This window comes from Nycticebus coucang, chromosome 5, assembly GCF_027406575.1.
Source record: "Nycticebus coucang isolate mNycCou1 chromosome 5, mNycCou1.pri, whole genome shotgun sequence".
Taxonomy (NCBI): domain Eukaryota; kingdom Metazoa; phylum Chordata; class Mammalia; order Primates; family Lorisidae; genus Nycticebus; species Nycticebus coucang.
In genome coordinates, this window is record NC_069784.1 from 34204449 (window position 1) to 34223563 (window position 19115).

General features: G+C 35.6%; 1 protein-coding gene across 2 annotated transcripts in view; it reads left to right on the forward strand.

The window, feature by feature from the left end:
• The first annotated feature begins 865 nt into the window (after positions 1-865).
• RNPC3 (RNA binding region (RNP1, RRM) containing 3) overlaps positions 866-19115 on the forward strand; it is a 30847-nt gene continuing 12597 nt past the window's right edge. For both annotated transcript variants that reach the window (XM_053590339.1, XM_053590338.1), the window contains exons 1-10: positions 866-1069; positions 1195-1390; positions 3195-3242; positions 4515-4633; positions 5595-5678; positions 6103-6214; positions 6900-6968; positions 8152-8294; positions 12494-12619; positions 15133-15281. In XM_053590339.1, the coding sequence (XP_053446314.1) occupies positions 873-1069; positions 1195-1390; positions 3195-3242; positions 4515-4633; positions 5595-5678; positions 6103-6214; positions 6900-6968; positions 8152-8294; positions 12494-12619; positions 15133-15281 (1243 nt within the window). In that variant the 5' untranslated portion in view covers positions 866-872. The remainder of the gene's footprint in view (positions 1070-1194; positions 1391-3194; positions 3243-4514; positions 4634-5594; positions 5679-6102; positions 6215-6899; positions 6969-8151; positions 8295-12493; positions 12620-15132; positions 15282-19115) is intronic.

Below are 19115 nucleotides of genomic sequence, written 5' to 3' on the forward strand. Positions count from 1 at the left end.
AGGGCCCCCTCTGTATTGGGTAAAGGATACACACTTCTGACCGTCCTGAGATGATTTTTGTCTTACTCTATTGAAAATGTAGGCAGAATATAAGCTCAGAATCTAGACCTCAATCAGAAAACCAGGAGAAAAATCCCAATTCTTCCATTTACTAGCTAGGTAACGTTTTTTGTTCTTTTGAGACAATCGCACTCTGTCACCTGAGCTAGAGTGCTAAGGCGTCAATTTAGCTCTCAGCAACTTCAAACTCATGGGCTCAAACGATCTTCCTACCTCAGCCTTCCCAGTAGTTCACATTACAGGCGGCGGCCACCCCGCTCAGCTGATTTTTTTCTATTTTTAGAGAGACCCACCTCAGTCTTGCTCAGGTTGAGATAGGTCTCTACTAAATCAGTCTCTAATTCCTAATCCTCCCACCTGCTAAGATTACAGGCATCAGCGACACCGGGCCCTGAGTAGTTGCGTAACTTAACAGCATCCTCATCTGTAAAACGGGGAAAAGAGTACCTACATGTATATATGCATAATTTATTTAGTGGGGTGCCTTGGAGTGGCTGCTAATTTTGTGCAATAAACCCGGACAGGGCGCTATCAGGCTGTTAAATGCCCATTGATTCAAGGAAACAAAACACTGCCTATTTCAACTTTTGTCTCTTATACGTCTTCTAATGTGCTGGCTAAAGAACGGGCTGTTTTTTTCTAGATTTAACCTCCCAAGACTGTAGAACACACCCGGTATATCCCCACCCTTCGCACCACCTGCCAGCCAGATGAGCTCCCAGAGAGCTGAGCCGGGAGGGTCAAGAGCCCCGCCCCACACCGCTCGCACATGCGCAGTAAGGAGACGTTCTGCCCTTGAGCTACGGCTTGACATGAAGTTCCTGCTTCCTTCTTTGACAACTTTTGTTAATCCTCTTGCATCGTTGAGCCAGTTTTTGTTTTGCTACCTTTGGAACTCACATCACTTTGCTTGCTATCGCTGTACCCAGCGCTCCTCTCTTGGAGCCGTCTCTGAAGAGGCGTGGCTGACGGTGGTGCAGGTCTCGCGAGAAGACGAGTATCTGTCACGGTATTTACTTGTTTCCAGAATCCTTAGCGCGAGGCGGAAAAAGCGCTGCTTTTGCTTGGCTTCTGTTGATGGTGCAGTTTTGAATAAGGCTTCTTACCTGGATTTTTTTCTGTTGTTTCTTCAAGGAAAATGGCAGCCCCCGAGCAGCCGCAGCCCTTATCTAGGGGATGTGCGAGCTCCACTTCGATTTCTTCGCCCCGGGGTGACCGAACCCTTCTGGTGAGGCACTTGCCGGCCGAGCTGACCGCCGAGGAGAAGGAAGACTTGCTGAAGTACTTCGGGGCGCAGTCAGTGCGCGTCCTGTCTGATAAGGGGCGACTGGTAAGGGCCGCCGCTCCCGAGTCTCCGGGGAAGGCCCTTGGATGGCGACCTGGGGGAGGCGAGCGCCTATAGAAGGAAGAAAGGGAAGATGGGCGGTAGCTTCCCCATCTTTCCCTTTTTGCATCAAAATACCTTGTGTGCGAAGGGGATTTGTCATCGGCTCCAAGTGTAGATTAATCGCAGCACTGCGGAGAAGGACAAGTGAGGACGACAAAGCAGAATGAGAAATAGCTTAGTTGTATTCACTTAATTCACTTCGTTATAGTCCCATTCTGAGAAGCTCTCAACTCTTAGGCATTTGGGGGTTTTTTAGACTCTGAGTATTCTTGCAAATAAATATGCAGCAAAGGTTTTTTTTTTAAATCTTGCTTCGTTTATAAGCCAGTGTTAAGTAATTAACCAAAATAGAGGATAAACTGCAGTAGTCAGTACTATGTGAGTAAATCACATATAAGATTTCTATTAGATTTTTGATAAAGAGGCTCGTCATAAGAAATTGTTGATGACCGGGAGGGCGCGGTGGCTCACGCCGTGATCCTAGCACTCTGGGAAGCCCAGGCAGGTGGATTTCTCGAGCTGAGGAATTGGAAATCAGCCTGAGAAAGAGCGAGATGTTTCTCTACTAAAAATAGCGTTGCGGCAGGCACCTGCAAGTCCAGCTACTGGGGGAGGCGGAGGCAGCAGAAGGATTCTTTGAGCCCGAGAGTTTTAAGTTGCTATGAGCTTTTTGATTCAGGGTACTCAACCCAGGGTGACAAAGTGAGATTCTGACTCAAAAAAAAAAAAAAAAAAAAAAATTGTTGATTGCATCCTTTAGGAAATAATATTCTAAGACTGTTGGAATTTACAGAATTATTTTGTTTTAAACCTAAAGATATTTAGATGGATTGTTCTTCATTAAAATAGTAATAGTGATAGTATTTCTGCAAAATGGCGAGTAATAGGGCAAGACATAATGGTTTTAAGTCTCCCCAAATTGATTGTAGTGTTAATGCACAGCAAAAGTTGATAGTCACAGAGTTAAAAGACCAATTTTGGTCAGTGTTAAGTGTTGTATTTACTGGCAAGTACAAATAAAAGATTCAACATGTATATAATAAGTACACTTAATTACATCATTTTGGGTCAGATAGACAAAATAGAATGCATGGTATATTACTCAAGCAACTTTCAATAAACATTGGCAAGAACTCTTCCATGTCATAATGATTCATTTATTTTTGACTTTTATTTCTTTTATGATGGATTAGTCCTAGAATCTTGTTACAAAGATAAGACAAAGTAAACATACACCTTCAGGAATGATTTTTTTTTTATTGGTGGATGTTTTTAAAATTTGCATTGTGATCTATAAAGGAAAGTGTAAGATCTGTAGGTGTGTCATAAATGAGAGCTTGTGGTATATTTTTAGTGTACGGTCTGTAGGTGTGTCATAAATAAGAGATTGTCGCATATTTTTAGATGGTTAAGCATGATCCCGGGTGTGTAGTAGAGGTTTTTAAACTTCTGGTCTGTTGAATTATTTGCTTATATAAAATGTGCTATGTGTGCACAAACCTTTGTATTTAAAAAGTTTGCATAGCTTTCAGCTCAAAAGACTCACCCCCAAAATCTTGAAAACCACTGGATCACATTGAACCACTGGATCAAATGATTAGTAATCATTTAAGTGGTCTGTTTTCCAACCTTCTCTCTGATTTTATTAACGTGTCAAGTCACTCTACTGGTAAAATGTGAAACTATTTTTTTAAAAACAAATTATATTGGAAGTAATATTTATCCTAACACCTTGACTATTTTTCAGAAACATACGGCTTTTGCTACTTTCCCTAATGAAAAAGCAGCTATAAAGGTATGACTTTTTTTTTTTTTACTGTCAAAGCTGTCAGTAATATCCTATTATCTAAACTTTGTTCAAAATGGGAGGCAAGTTAAATGGTACTTTTTAAAAGAAAAGGGGTTTGTATTCCAAGAATTTGTCCAACAGGCTACATTTGATTTATTTGTTGGCAAACCTGCCCAGTATTTAGGCATTGGGACATAGAATTAGCTGCAAATGGCCTATAAAGCAAATTAAAATTGACTGCATCTGTAATTGAAAGCAACAAGTTTCTAAATGAGAGAAAGATGTATAACCATCTCTGTAACTGTTAATAAGGCAAGATGTTATAAGTATTAAAAGGAGAATAAATATTTTTTTTAAAAGCCAGAGAGTTATTCACAAAAGCAAGCTGGACCTCTAATGATTAGTTAGATTTAGAGAAGAATACGGGAGGAGATTGGCCTTCCAAGTTTGGAGAATACTCAGTATAGCTGTGGGGCATGGAAATTCATAAGTGGGGTAGGAATGAAGGATTGAAATGGAAATAGGAATTGAAAAATAGATTGGATCTAACTTTAGATGTAGATAATCCAGTAGGGGACAGAAAATTAACAATGTAGGTAGGAGTAGAGAGTTTGCAGAGAGTAGCCAAAAAAAGACCTTTGAGTTGATAAAAGAGGATGAGATTTAGTAAACAAGTCAAGCAGCTAGATTTAGATAAACACAGGAATAGTTAATAGGTGGTAACTGATGGAACATAGAATATGTGGATGCATATGCTAGTAAATGGGGAGTAGGGTGGGAATCCAAATTTCTCATCATGTCACTTTAGCTGTCTCAACATGGGAAACAAGGTAATAGGCTAAAGGAATGGGAGAGGAATATTGTGAGGTTAAGAAACAAGGAGAAAGTAAAAAATATTTTTAGATATTAGAAAAAATGGACTAAGATTGAATTATGTAATTGTATAGCACCATTAAGGGCCATCCTGAGATTAGTGATTGTGGTTATAAATTTAAAGTGAGATGGGCAGATCTGTTATGATTGTTATCTAGCCATTTTCAACTGCTTGAATCTAAGTAGAGTTGACAGAGTGTTGGTTAACCAGATTCTTGTTTTGCTAAGTTACAGGAAGCAGTGCTTCAATAGTAATAAAGCCCTGGTAGCCTGAGATTAAAAATAAATTAGAAATAGTCAAGGAAATGTTTACAGCATTAACCAAAAAGTGTAAATAAATTATTTTTGTCTATGGTCTCTAACAAATCAATTTTGACATAATTATGAAATATTTACTCTTCTTAGGCATTAACAAGACTTCATCAGCTGAAACTTCTAGGTCATACTTTAGTTGTTGAATTTGCAAAAGAGCAAGATCGAGTACATTCTCCATGTCCCACTTTAGGGTCTGAAAAAAAGAAAAGGTATGTAGATATTAGGTTTCCCTAATATTTTAAAAGTGGTTTTTAAGTCAGTTGTACAGTTATTGGTTTGTTTTTAGGCTCTCAAGTAAATAATTTGAAACAGTAATGACTCATTTATTAAATCTAGTACAGTAAAACAATACCTTTAATTCTGTTCCTCTGCTAGTACAGTAAAATAATATCTAATTTTGCTTTCTAGTTGTGCATTGTTGATTTATTATTAGGGATTATAATATAAAGCAGGAAGGGAATAGACAGAAACAAATTCAACCTAATTATAAATGAAGGGATGGTAAGTATAAAGTCTTCATATTAGAAATAGCACAATATCATGAATGGGCATGACCTTTGAAATCAAAGACTGATAATTTGATTTCCAGCGGTTACTGTGTATTTACACCTTCACAGGTTTGCTTTACTCAAGTAGTTCTCAAAGTGTGGTCCTTAGACCAGCAGTATCATCTGGGAACATGATTGAAATACAGACTCTTGGGCTTTCACCTAGTCTTACTGAATCAGAAACTTAACTGTGTGTGTGTGTGTGGTGGAGGTGTTATGGTAGCAAAATGTTGGGAGCAGTGGAGGAAGGCTCTAGAAACCTTAGAGTTTTAATACTCTCCAAGTGATTGTGGTATGCATAAAAACATAGAATACCACTATTTGATACCATGTAAACTTCAATTCTCTTTTTGGTCAATGAAAATTATCCTGCCATCTTCATAGGCTAGCTGTGAAGAGTAAGTAAAAATGTAAAGTACCAGTGTAATAATAAGAATACAGACGCGATTCAGAGAAGGTTAATTGTAATTCTGTTTCTTTCTGTTGGTGTTTGCTTGAGAAATTCTTGTAATTTTTTTTTAATGAAATTATTTTTATAAGGCCATTTTTGAAAAGATAATTTATCTTTATGAAATTTTTCTCTTTCTAAAGCTAAAATCAACTTTGATTCTGTATGTCTTAGGTCTGATGACCCTGTGGAAGACGATAAAGAAAAGAAAGAACTTGGTTGTTTAACAATAGAAAATGGAATTGCACCAAATCATGGGTAAGCATTTTTGCATTATTTTTTGTTCTTTTTCTTTGTGTTTATGTATATTGTTAATAAAGTAATTTTTTAAATAAACATATTTTAATATGTCATGTATACTTTTAATATGTTGAATAAATATTTTCACCTATAAATTTGTCACTGAATTCAGTTCCAAGAATCTAGCTACTAAAATATACAGGGCTGTAAGATAAGCTCTAATAAGTAATAAGTCACGTAGCATTTAATTTTTCTTTAATGCAATCAGATGGCAAGTTTTTTTTTTTTTTAAATGTACTTAGTTGGATCTTTTAGGAACAAAGTAAATCTAATAATACTATATCATAAGCAATTTTGTATGTTACTAGATTACCCAAAATGAGTATCGATATGAAATTATTAAAACATGATAAGCATTTAAAAATTCCTTTTTATATTTTAGGCTGACCTTTCCTCTAAACTCATGCCTCAAGTATATGTACCCACCACCTTCTAGCACAATCCTCGCAAACATAGTAAATGCTTTGGCAAGTGTGCCTAAATTCTATGTTCAGGTAAACAGAATGAAAGTTATTTTCCTCAAATACTTATTTGTGTAGCCTGATAGTTAATTTTCCATGCTTATTCTCATATTTATTTACTTATTGTGTTAGTGTTTAATCAGACTGCAATTCCATATAGGCAATGAAATAGTACTAGTTTTAAGTTCTGACTTTTATAAACTATCGTATAAATCATAGTAATAAACATAAGCTGGTTTGCAAAATGTTACTTCTGGGAATTTTCTTGTTTCTTTAGAATACATTTTTAACACAGACTCTCCAAGGAAAAGGTATAGTGGACTTCTCAGCAAGTGCTTACAAATATTGGCAGTAATAAGATACTACTTAGAAGTATAAAATGTAGATGATGTTTATTTTCTTTATTATACTTCTCCACGTTTCATAATTTCATGATAATCAGGGGAAAAGATATAAAAACATTTCAGTAGGTTTTATATTGCAAGCACCTTAAATTTTTAGTAGTGAGAATTATTGTACTTGTGAAAATAATAGACACTTTAGTAATGTTGATATGACTACCTATTTTATGTTGCCTGAGAGTAGAAAAGCAAGAGATGGGACTTCTTTTATAATAAATTAATCAGTAGTGTTATGGGAATGTTTTTAGTACATAAAATATAAGATGTGAATTGAATCATTTTATATTATATGATTTTAAGTGTCTTACCACTTTAAGGTACTTCATCTTATGAATAAAATGAATTTGCCCACACCTTTTGGACCAATTACTGCACGACCTCCCATGGTAAGAAATCTCTTAGAATTTTCAAGAGTCAAAATTTCTCTTCCTGAGTAGGATTATTGACACTAAATTACACAAATGTTTTAACAACCTCTGATGTACGTTGAAAATAAGGAACAAATGTAAAGTAATATGATAATAGGAAAGCTGAGATCTCAAAGTGGGGAAAGCCAGAACATGAAAGAAATGGGTTTGGAAATAAAGGCTATTATCTCTTCTGGTATTGTTCAGTTCTTTAATTTGAATAACTTTAGGTATTTTGCTATACTACTCTTGGTATATAATAGCAATGCAAAATCATTTTGCATTCTAAAATATAAATAGAGAATTTTCTTTGGGGTTGATTGCTTTTCTAATGTAATTACTATTAGCTTCATAATTTTTCTTTGTAACCTCCAACACCTACCCCATCTTTGGTATGTTGTGGTGTTTATTAAGGTTATACTGGCTGCTGTTAACAGACAAAACTTAAATTCTTAATCATTTAATAAAAATTATTTCTTACTTGTATTAAGTCCATTCTAAAGGAAGGGCAGAGGGATATTCTGCTTTACTGAGTCACTCAAAAAACCTAACTTGTTGGGCAGCGCCTGTGGCTCAGTGGGTAGGGTGCCAGTCCCATATACTGAGGGTGGCGGGTTCGAACCCAGCCCCAGCTAAACTGCAACAAAAAATAGCTGGGCATTGTGGTGGGTGCCTGTAGTCCCAGCTACTCAGGAGGCTGAGGCAAGAGAATCTCCTAAGCCCAAGAGCTGGAGGTTGCTATGAGCTGTCATGCGATGGCACTCAACCCAGGGTAACAAAGTGAGACTCTGTCTCTAAAAAAAAAAAGTATACCATCTTTCCCAGGAAAATGAAGGCATTACCACACTGATCAGGACGGAACTGAGAATTATATGGGGGAGTTTTTTGCACTTCCATTCCACTGGCAAAAACTGTTACTTGGTAAAATGTAACTGTAGAGTAGGTCTAAAAATTTTAGTTCAGCTGAATGCCAAGGAAAAAGAAAGAAATTTTATGATTAGCTAGTGGTCTGCCACTGTAGGTGTTCCCTGAATATGTGTAGAATGTGTAACAGAACATTATGAGATAGAAATGAGATTTAAATATTCAAATGGAAATGGTTTGTCTATATTCTATAAATATTATAGATTGGCATAGCTTTTTGTATTTTTCTTTTAATTAGTATGAAGACTATATGCTATTGCATGCACCTCTTCCACCCACATCTCCTAAGCCACCTGAGGAACCTCCTTTGCCAGATGAAGATGAGGAGTTATCTAGTAAAGAATCAGAATATGAGAGCAGTGATGATGAAGACCGACAGAGGTTTGTAATAGGAAGTTATATTTGTTTAGATTTCAAGAAGCACAGAATGTGGGAAACAGACTCTTGCTCTTCATAAATTTTGCATCTAATTCTTCATAATTTGGGATCATTAGAATTTACCTATCCTCAGTCTCCCAATGTCTTAAGTGTGTATAGTAGCTATAAATTGAGACCTGAGAATAGATATGAAGATTTGAGGGAAAATTTTTGAATTATGCATAAGTTATTTGTTTTTGAGATAAAGTCTCATTCTGTTGCACAGGCTAGAGTACCATGGGATTAGCCTACTCATAACAACCTCATACTTCTGGGCTCAAGTGATCCTCCTGCCTTGGCCTCCCAAGTAGTTGGATCTACAGGCACCTGCCACAACGACCCAGCTATTTTTCTATTTTTAGTAGAGATGGGGGTCTTGCTTTTACTCAGGCTGGTCTCAAAGTCCTGAACTCAAGACTTCCTCCCACTTCAGCCTCCCAAAGTGCTAGGATTACAGGCATGAGCCACCATGACTGGCCATGTGTATAACTTTTTAGATCAGTGGTTCTCAACCTGTGGGTTGCAACCCCTTTGTAACAATGAAAATACATCGCATCATTAGGAAGGTTGAGAAACACTGTTTTAGATTAATGATTATGGTATTATAAAATAGAGCCAAGCCTGATTATTTATGGATTTGCCTATTTGTAAAATTTATTTATAAACCCCAAATCATTATTTGCAGTACTTTTACAGTCTTTCATGGACATGAACTGTGGACACATAGAGTGTGTTGAAGAATTTGAGTCAACTGATGCATAGGTTTCCAGATGAGGTCAAATAAAGTGATCCTGTCTCTTGTGTCAGTTCTTGTACTAGAAACTAGTATCCTTTTCACTGTCTATAGCACCACCTTTTTCACATTCTCAAGTCTTTTGTTTATGATTCTGCTGTTTAAAACAGCCCCCAAGCATAGTGTTAAAAGTGCTGTCTAGTGTTTCCAAGCTCAAGGTGGCTGTGACGTGCCTTATGAAGAGAAAATACATCTACCGTGTTTCCCTGAAAATAAGAAATCCTCTGAAAATAAGACCTACTTACAGGAAAGATAAGACGTCCCCTGAAAATGAGACCTAGCGCATCTTTGGGAGCAAACCTTAATATAAGACACTGTCTTATTTTCAGGGAAACAGGGTATTAAATAAGTTTCTTTCAAGGCAGAAGTTTGCTGTTAACTGTGAGTTCAACATTAACAAATCAACCAAGTATATTATTAGATAAGGCGTCTTCACACATAAACACATGAAAAGCCAAGTAATGTATTGACCAGATGATGAAATGTGGTAAGCAGAGGCTTCTGGAAACCTAACCCTGCATTTCCCCAATGCAGTATTCACTATGTTTGCAGTGACCATGTAGAACATAACTACTGTGAATAATGGGCACCAGTTATATTCCTGTTTTGACACTATATTCCCCTGGACTCTATTTACTTTAGAATAACTTCTAGAGCAGTTCTGTACGTTTTTATATAAAACTATTCATAGTTTTCATAGTAATCACAGCAGATGTGTTATTCTTTGTGTTGGTTGTTCTTGATAATCTACATATATTGGTTTAAAGATTCTTGCAGAGTAGTTAAGTTGTTAATTATGCTCAGGTATGGCTTGATGCCTATAGCTCAGTGACTAGGGTGCCAGCCACATACACTGGAGCTGGTGGGTTCGAATCCAGCCTGGACCTGCCAAACAACAACAAAAATAACCAGGTGTTGTGGCGGGCGCCTATAGTCCCAGCTACTTGGGAGGCTGAGGCAAGAGGATCGCTTAGCCCATGAGTTAGAGGTTGCTGTGAGCTGTGATCCCATGGTACTCTACCTAGGGAAACACGGTGGCATTCTGTCTCCAAAAAAAAAAAAAGAATGCTCAGGTATACAATGCACAGCCTCACTTAGAACAGGAATTGCCAGTGAATATCTTTATAGGTCCAAAGATAAGTATTTTTGATTTTGTGAGCCAGATGATCTCTGTTGAAGCTACTTAGTTTTAGGAGAGCAGCCATGGACAGTACCTAAATGAGTGGGTGTGGCTTTGTTCCAACAAAACATTATTAACAAAAATAAGCAGGTATATGGATTTGGTCCTTGAGCTATGGTTTACCAACCGTTAGTGTACAATCCTGTGGTGGGCAAATGATGGAAATCTTAGGTAACTGTGCTCAGAAGTAATGTAGAGAGAAGTGGTTGACATGAGTCAGCACTCCAGGTGAGTCAGCACTCTAGCAGAGACTCTGGGTGACATACGAATAATCAGAAGCAATTTGACTATTGAAGAGCATCTGTCTTAAACAGAGATGTTTAGGAAATTGGCAGTCTCTGATAGATGGTAACTTTAACTTGTTAAATAAGCATGTACCATTGTACGAGTTGTACTGGGTTGATGGCTTAACCTTTGTGAATTTTACTTTCTTTATGAAACTAATGGTAGTAATTAGAAATGTAGACTGGCCAAACCTTTTTGTTTGTTTATTTCATTTTGTTTATTTAGGTTTTCATGTAGGGATATAGTGTGAATCCCACCAATAATTCATCTTGAGTCATGGGAGAGAACATAGTCCTTGCACATATCAACTTCTGATTTCATGCTTCTCTATTATCTTTTGGAAATGTAACGAAACCTAAAACAAAACAAAAAACCTAAAATAGTATAGGTTGAGCACCTGTAATCCAAAAATTTGAAATCCAAAATGCTTCAAAATTCAAAACTCTTTGAGCACTGGTGTGCCATCAAGTGAGTTGGGTGGCTGAGGTAGTAACACCTTTGCTATCTGAGGATTCGGTTTACTCAAACTTTACTTCATGTATAAAATTATTAAAAATACTGTATAAAACTATCTTCAGGCCATGGGTATAAGGTAATGTGAGACATACATGAATTTCATGTTTAGACTTAAGGTCCATTCAGGGGCAGGGAACCTGAGACCTCAAGACCACATGTGGCCCACTAGTTCTCAAGTGCAGTCTCTTGACAGAACCCAAACTACACAGACCAAATCCCTTTATTAAAAGGATTTGCTCTGTGAATTTTGGGTTCAGTGAAAAAGTATATACTGTATATCGTATCATTTTGTATATGCAAGTATTCTAAAATCCAGAGAAATCTGAAGTCCAAAATACTTCTGGTTCCAAACATTTCAGATAAGGGATACTTAACCTCTACTATTTATTCAGCAAATATTTATTGATTATCTAATATATGCCTGGAACTGTCGTAGAGGCTTATTATACACTGAGTGAATAATTGGTGGTTTTTGAACTCCTCTGTGAAAGATTCAGAAATGCCTAAACAAGATTTATCCTTATTATTAAGTATTCATACTCTTAGTGGGGAAAAGCTCTGTACGTGATATCAATTTTTACTTTCTGATTGCTGGTTGTAAACTCCTTTGGAGTAAAGTACAATACTTGAGAATTTTGATCTCATATAGTTTAAGTTACCTTATTTATATGATTGCTTTGTGGCAATTATGTATAAAATGCTTTTAAAGGGAGTGCTCCAGTCCAGGCTCTGTTTAATAATTAGAATATGAATCAAAATAAGGTTTTTTGAATATCGGTCTAACAGGGAACAACAAAGTCACATAGATGGTATTATTGTATCTCATTCAGTTGTTTGACATGAATTTCATCCATTTTATTTGGACTACTAAAAGTTTATAATGAAACATTTTTTTTTAATTGGTAGGTAGTACTTAAGTAAATTCTTAACTCCTTCAAAGTAAGATGAAAGCAAGGCGAATTAGAATTTGAGCTTTTGTCAAATTGATTATCTCTTAATTGATGGTTCAGAATTTTTTTTATATATATAAATATAAAATTTATAAAAATTTTTTTTATATATAAATATCTTTTATTTTTATTTTTATTTTTTGCAGTTTTTGGCCAGGGCTGGGTTTGAACCTGCCACCTCTGGCATATGGGGCTGGCGCCCTACCCCTTTGAGCCACAGGCGCCACCGATGGTTCAGAATTTAATTTTCATACTACTTTAAATTGCACACGACCTTTATGGCCACCCTGTACTTATTTCATATTCCATGTAAGATAAGTAAATCATATTATCTGTCAATTTGTATGCCAGAATTCAAATTTAAGTTTAACAGAAACAGTGGTAAATAGCTTTGCTTCTAAAGAGGAAATCTTGTTTACCTTCCCTTGCATCAATGTAGAATGAACAAACTAATGGAACTAGCAAATCTTAAGCCCAAAAGACCAAAAACAGTAAAGCAACGCCATGTGAGAAAAAAGCGGAAGATAAAGGATATGTTGATTACACCTTCGTCTGCTTCCCACAGGTAATTTTATTTAGAATTATGAAGTGAAGGTTGTCTGTGTGCTTTGTTTACTTGCTTAACTCATGTCATTTCTCAATTTGGCTTTTGTTTCCTCTCAGTCTGCTTGGTTCACCTTTAGCATCCGATTTGTCAAATTTACAAGTATTCATAATTCTGTCACAGTTGATCAGTGTTCGATTCTATAAACTACCCTAGGTCTCAGAATTTACTTAATTTTACCATCCTGTTTTTATATCCCACTTAACTGCCTTTCTTTCATTTTTACTTCTTTTATTTCTCCCTGTCTTGCTCTCGTCCCCTCCCTTCGCACCTTTTTCTGTAGGTTCCATACGTTTCTATCCATGGTTGCCTTTTCTAAATTTATATTTCTTGTTAATCTCATCATTTTCATGGTTCCACTTGTTGCAGCTAATAAATACCAAATTTCTAATTCTAAATTTAATCTCTGTTCTGAGATCTAAAGTCTTTATTTCCACTTTCCTTTTTACAAATTCAGAATGTCTTATAGGCACTTAAGATATTGTCCAAAATAAAACTCACTTACTTTCCTTTTCCTATTTCTTTCTTCTTTCTTCTCCTGCATTCACAGTTTAGATAATAGAATCACCAGTGGGTTTGTATAAAATTACTTAGTTTCTCCCAACTCCATTACCTGATGTCAGACATTTTTCAAATTTAAAGTACTCACCAAATAAAAATTCACATATCTTAACTTGGCACACAGGACCCACAAGAGTACCTTTAAATATTTATTGAATGTGTGCTAAAGTTCTGTCTGCAATATTGTGTATGGTTTGCAGCATGCTTCTAAAGCTTAATGCTACTTGTATCTTTTTAAACAGTGAGTTAATATTCTTATAGGCAGTAAACCATTGCATTAGCAATGATAATACATAACATAAGAAAAAGATATAATCCATAAACTGAATGGTCATGAGAAAAGAGAAGTTATAGCCAGTTGAGAAATCTGGAAAGGTTTCTAGAGAGAAGAGACATTTGAGCTGGCCCTTGAAAGATGAGAGGCAAAAATTAGGCAGGGTAAGGATATTCTATATGAGGGGAAAGTAAAAGGGAAATTTCCAGAGGTGAGAAAATTTGTTGAATAGGAATAAAAATGATGAAAGGGAAAGCTAAATAGATGTGGATAAATTTGCTTTAAATTTTAGGTTGGGGACTTTGAATTTATTGAAGCCCTTGCGGTGCTATTGATACTTAAAAAATTAAGACTTCCTTTCAACTGTATTATGTCATGTCATGCAACTTCACACTAAATAAATAACACCTACTTAGTCCATATTTCATTGAATTGAGTGACCCCTAGGGAGGCTTACACCCATGAGCCCTCCCCAGGCACAGAGAAACAAGGGTGTGGTCCCTCCTAAAGATCTTCATGGGCCTTTATTCAAGTCAGGTGTGAGAAAATACAGCACAGCTAAAAGCTTCAAAGAGAAGGTAAAGGTTACTAAATAAGGAGTTTATGTTAAGTTGCACGATTGAACTCTTAACACATTCTGTTTACTGCACTTCTCTCTTGTCTTATTCTTATCACTGCTAAATATGACTTAGGGCTGGAAGTATGCTGTGTCTGGTAAGTATTGTTTTCAATACTCAGGGCCAGCAATGATCCTTGGCTTTTGCCCAGATCCCTTTGTCTGCAGTGCCTGGGACTTTTAACCCTACGTTCTGTCCTTCAGTCACATGATAAACTTCCTAGAGATATGATTTGGGATGAGGGTTAGGGCCATAGCTATACAAGAATGTTATTAGATATAAACTAACTTTACACTGTATTTTGGATATTTTGTCATAGTCTAGAAGCTGCCAATGAAGTGATTATTTGTTGCAATGCTTCATTTGAAGTGTATTGCTCTTTTTTCTTTGAATCTCTAGCAGTGTTGAGTAATAGAAATAACGTGAGCCACATTAAATTTTGTAATAGTCACATTAAAGCAGTAAAAGAAACAGATGTAATTAATATTGATAATTTAACTCATTATATCCAAAATATTTTTTTGCGTATAATCAAATATAAAAATTTACAGAGATAGTTTGTTTTTATACAATGTTAGTTATGTCTGATATGTGTGTTATGCATAACATACTTAACATACTAAGTGCTCATTAGCCATATATGGCTAGTGGCTACTCCATTAGATATCACAATATAGTGCATTAAAAAGCTTATATTAAACATAGAAGAACTATTTATGCATATTTATAAATACCCTAAGTTTTAGAATTAATAGTCATCAAGTCCTTTCTCTGTCATTTATAGTGTGACTTTATGCAGATTAATATCCTTTAACCGTAGTATTAATCTTTAACTTAGGAATTTAGTAATACCTATATTTGAGCATTCGTGAAGCTTTGTTGGAGTATTAAGTCACTTCATGTAATAACTACCGTATAGAGAATGCTTTTTCAGTGTTAGCTTTTTTAAATTTAAATTTAAAATAATATTTTACTCAGGATTTTATCTGCAATTACAAACTTAACACTGTGATTGTTTTTAGCAATTTACATCCAGTGATGTTGCCTTCCGATGTATTTGACCAACCACAACCTGTAGGTAATAAAAAAATTGAATTCCATATATCTACTGACATGCCAGCTGCATTTAAGAAGGATTCAGAAAAGGAACAAAATTGTGAGGAAAAAAATGGTAAGGATATTTTAGTTCTTTCATATTCTGAAATCATCTTTTTGTGTTTAGAATTCTGTGTTTTCATGTAATGTTCTTAGTAATTGTCAATATTTAAAATATGTTTTTAGCTCTTCCTCAATATCATGGACTAATATCCATTTTCAGTTTTTTTATACAATAAAAATTGATGCTAATTGGCAAGATTTTCACTGTTACCTTTTGCTCGTAGTGATTTTTAGAGTGAAATGTAGTGGTTTTTTGCTGTACTTAAAATAATAGTAGAAGAGTTTCTTGTAGTGACTTAATTTTTCTTTTCTTTATTTTATTTTTTTAATTCTTTTGTACATAGATCATAAATACATTTATGCCCATTTCAGTGTGTTGATTATTTGTACAGATTGGAGTGCTTACATCATACTAATCAGCATAGCTTTCATCTCATTTACCCATTTGTAGCATTAGGACATTTGTGTTCTACACATGATAGAACCAACTTGTACTTGCAATGTGCTCCGTACTTGTGGTCCCCCTACTATCCCGCCCATCCCTTCCCCACCTCTCCCCCTCCCTCCTTCATCATAGCCTAAAGTGTGTTTCATTTTTCATATGCAAGTGTGAGTTATTATAAATTGGTTTCACAGTAGTGCTGAGTACATTGGATACTTTTTTTTCCATTCCTGAGAAACTTTGCTAAGAAGAATATTTTCCAGCTCCATCCATGTAAACATTAAGGAAGTAAAGTCTCCATTTTTTCTTTACTGCTGCATAATATTCTGTTGTATACATATACCACAATTTATTAATCCATTCATGGGTCGATGGGCCCTTGGGCTTCTTCCATGACTTGGCAATTATAAATTGAGCTGCAATGAACTATTTGGTGCAAATATCTTTATTGCCAAATGATTTTTGGTCCTTTGGGTATACACTTAAAGAGGAGTTGCAGAATCAAATGGCAGGTCTACATTTAGATCCCTGAGTGTTCTCCAAACTTCCTTCCAAAAGGAAGGAATGTACTAGCTTGCATTCCCACCAGCATTGCAGAAGTGTTCCCTTTTCTCCTTTTCTGTGTTTTGGAAAAGATTAAGTAATATAGGTACTAGTTCCTCTTTGCCCAGGGTGTCTTCCTCATGAAATATTCTCCCAGACCAATTTTCTCAAGTGTTTCCCCTGCACTCTCTCTAAGAATATTTATAGTTTTATGTCTTAAGTTTAAGTCCTTTAATCAGTAAGAGTCAGTTTTTGTTAGAGGAGAAAGGTGTGGGTCCAGTTTCAATCTTCTACAAGTTGCCAGCCAATTCATCCAGCACCATTTATTGAATAGGAAATCTTTCTCCCAGTTTATATTTTTAATAGGCTTATCGAAAATCAAATGACAGTAGGTGTCTGGGTTCATCTCTTGGTCTTCAATTCTATTCCCATACGTCTACCTCTCTGTTTTTGTGCCAGTACCATGCTGTTTTGATCACTATCGATTTATAATAAAGTCTGAAGTCTGGAAGCGTGATTCCTCCCGATTTGTTTTGATTTCTGAGTAATGTCTTGACTATTCGAGGTTTTTTTCTGTTTCCATATAAAACAAAGTACTATTTTTTCCAGATCTTTAAAATATGAGAGCAGTGCTTTAATAGGAATTGCATTAAATCTGTAAATTCCTTTAGGTAGTATAGACATTTTAACAATGTTGATTCTTCCAAGCCATGAGCATGGTATATTTTTCCATTTGTTAACATCTTCAGCTATTTCTTTTCTCAGAGTTTCATAGTTTTCTTTATAGAGATCTTTCACGTCCTTAGTTAGATACACTCCCAGATATTTCATCTTCTTTGGCACTATTGTAAAGGGAATAGAATCTTTGATTGTTTTTTCCCCTTGACTACTGTTGGTGTATATAAAGGCTACAGATTTATGAGTGTTAATTTTGTATCCTGAGACATGACTATATTCCTTGATCACTTCCAGGAGTTTTGTAGTTGATTCCCTGGGGTTTTTCAAATATATAATCATATCGTCTGTGAAGAGTGACAATTTGATCTCCTCTGGTCCTATTTGGATCCCCTTAATTGCCTTTTCTTGCCTGATGGCAGTGGCTAAGACTTCCATTACAATGTTATAAAGCAGTGGGGACAGTGGGCATCCTTGCCTGGTTCCTGATCTGAGTGGAAATGTTTTTAATTTTACTCCATTCACTATGTATTGGCTGTGGGTTTGTTGTGATGGCCTCTATCAGTTTAAGTATGTTCCTTTTATACCTATTTTCTTAAGTGTTCTGATCAAGAAAGGATACTGGATATTGTCAAAAGCTTTTTCTGCATCAATTGAGAGAATCATATGGTCTTTGTTTTTTAATTTGTTTATGTGATGTATAATATTTATGGATTTACGTATATTGAACCATCCTTGGGACCCTGGGATGAAACCCACCTAGTCATAATGTATAATTTGTTCGATGTGTTGTTGGATTCTGTTTGCTAGGATCTTATTGAATATTTTTGTATCAATATTCATTAGAAATATTGGTCTATAATTTTCTTTTTTGTTGGGTCTTTTCCTGGTTTGGGTATCAGGGTGATATTTGCTTCATAGAATGAGTTGGGAAGTATTCCTTCTTCTTCTATGTTTTGGAAAAGATTAAGTAATATAGGTACTAGTTCCTCTTTAAAGATTTGGTAGAATTCTGATGTGAAGCCATCTGGTCCCGGGCTTTTCTTTTTGGGGAGATTTCTTATAGTTGATGCTATTTCAGAGCTTGTTATAGGCTTGTTCAACATTTTCACTTCTTTCTGGCTAAGTCTGGGAGGGTAATATGTTTCCAAGTATTGATCTATTTCCTTCAGATTTTCATACCTCTGAGAGTAGAATTTTATGTAGTATTCAGTAAGGATTTGCTGAATTTCTGAGGAGTCTGTTTGACCTTTATCATTTCTGATTGATAAAATTAGGGATTTTACTCTTCTACTTCTGGTTAGGTTAGCTAATGGTTTGTCTATTTTATTGACCTTTTCAAAAAACCAACTCTTTGGTTGATCTGCTGTATGATTCTTTTGTTTTCAATTTTGTTAAGTTCTGCTCTAATTTTAGTTATTTCTTTTTTTCTGCTGGGTTTAGGGTTGGAAAGTTCTTTCTTTTCCACTTGCTTGGGATGACCCAATAAGTTATTGACTTCCTCTCTTTCTGTTCTCTTGAGGAAGGCTTGCAACGCTATAAATTTTCCTCTTAGGACTACCTTTGCTGTATCCCAGAGGTTCTGATAGTTCATTTCTTCATTATTGTTTTGTTCCAAAAATTTGGCGGTTTCCTTCTTAATCTCGTCTATGAACCAGCTATCATTTAGCATGAGGTTATTTAGTTTCCATGTTTTTGTATGTATGTGGAGATTCCTTTTGTTACAGAGTTCAACTTTTATTGCGTGGTGGTCCAAGAAACTACAAAGAATGATTTCTATTCTTTTAAATTTGCTGAGGTTAGACTTGTGACCTAATATGTGATCAATTTTGGAGGATGATTCATGGGCTGATGAGAAGAAGATGTATTTGGTTTTGTTAGGATGAAATGTTCTATAGATGTCTATTAGATGCAAATGTTGAATAGTTAAGTTTAATTCTAAAATTTTTTTGCTTAGCTTCTTTTTTGAGGATCTATCCAACACTGCCAGAGGAGTGTTGAAGTCTCCAACAATTATAGTGCTGGAGGAAATCAAATTGCTCGTGTCAGTTAGAGTTTCTCTTATAAATTGAGGCGCATTCTGGTTGGGTGCATAGATGTTGATAATTGAAATCTCATCATGTTGAGTGTTGCCCTTAACAAATAAGAAGTGACCATCATTGTCTTCTCTTACTTTGATTGGTTTAA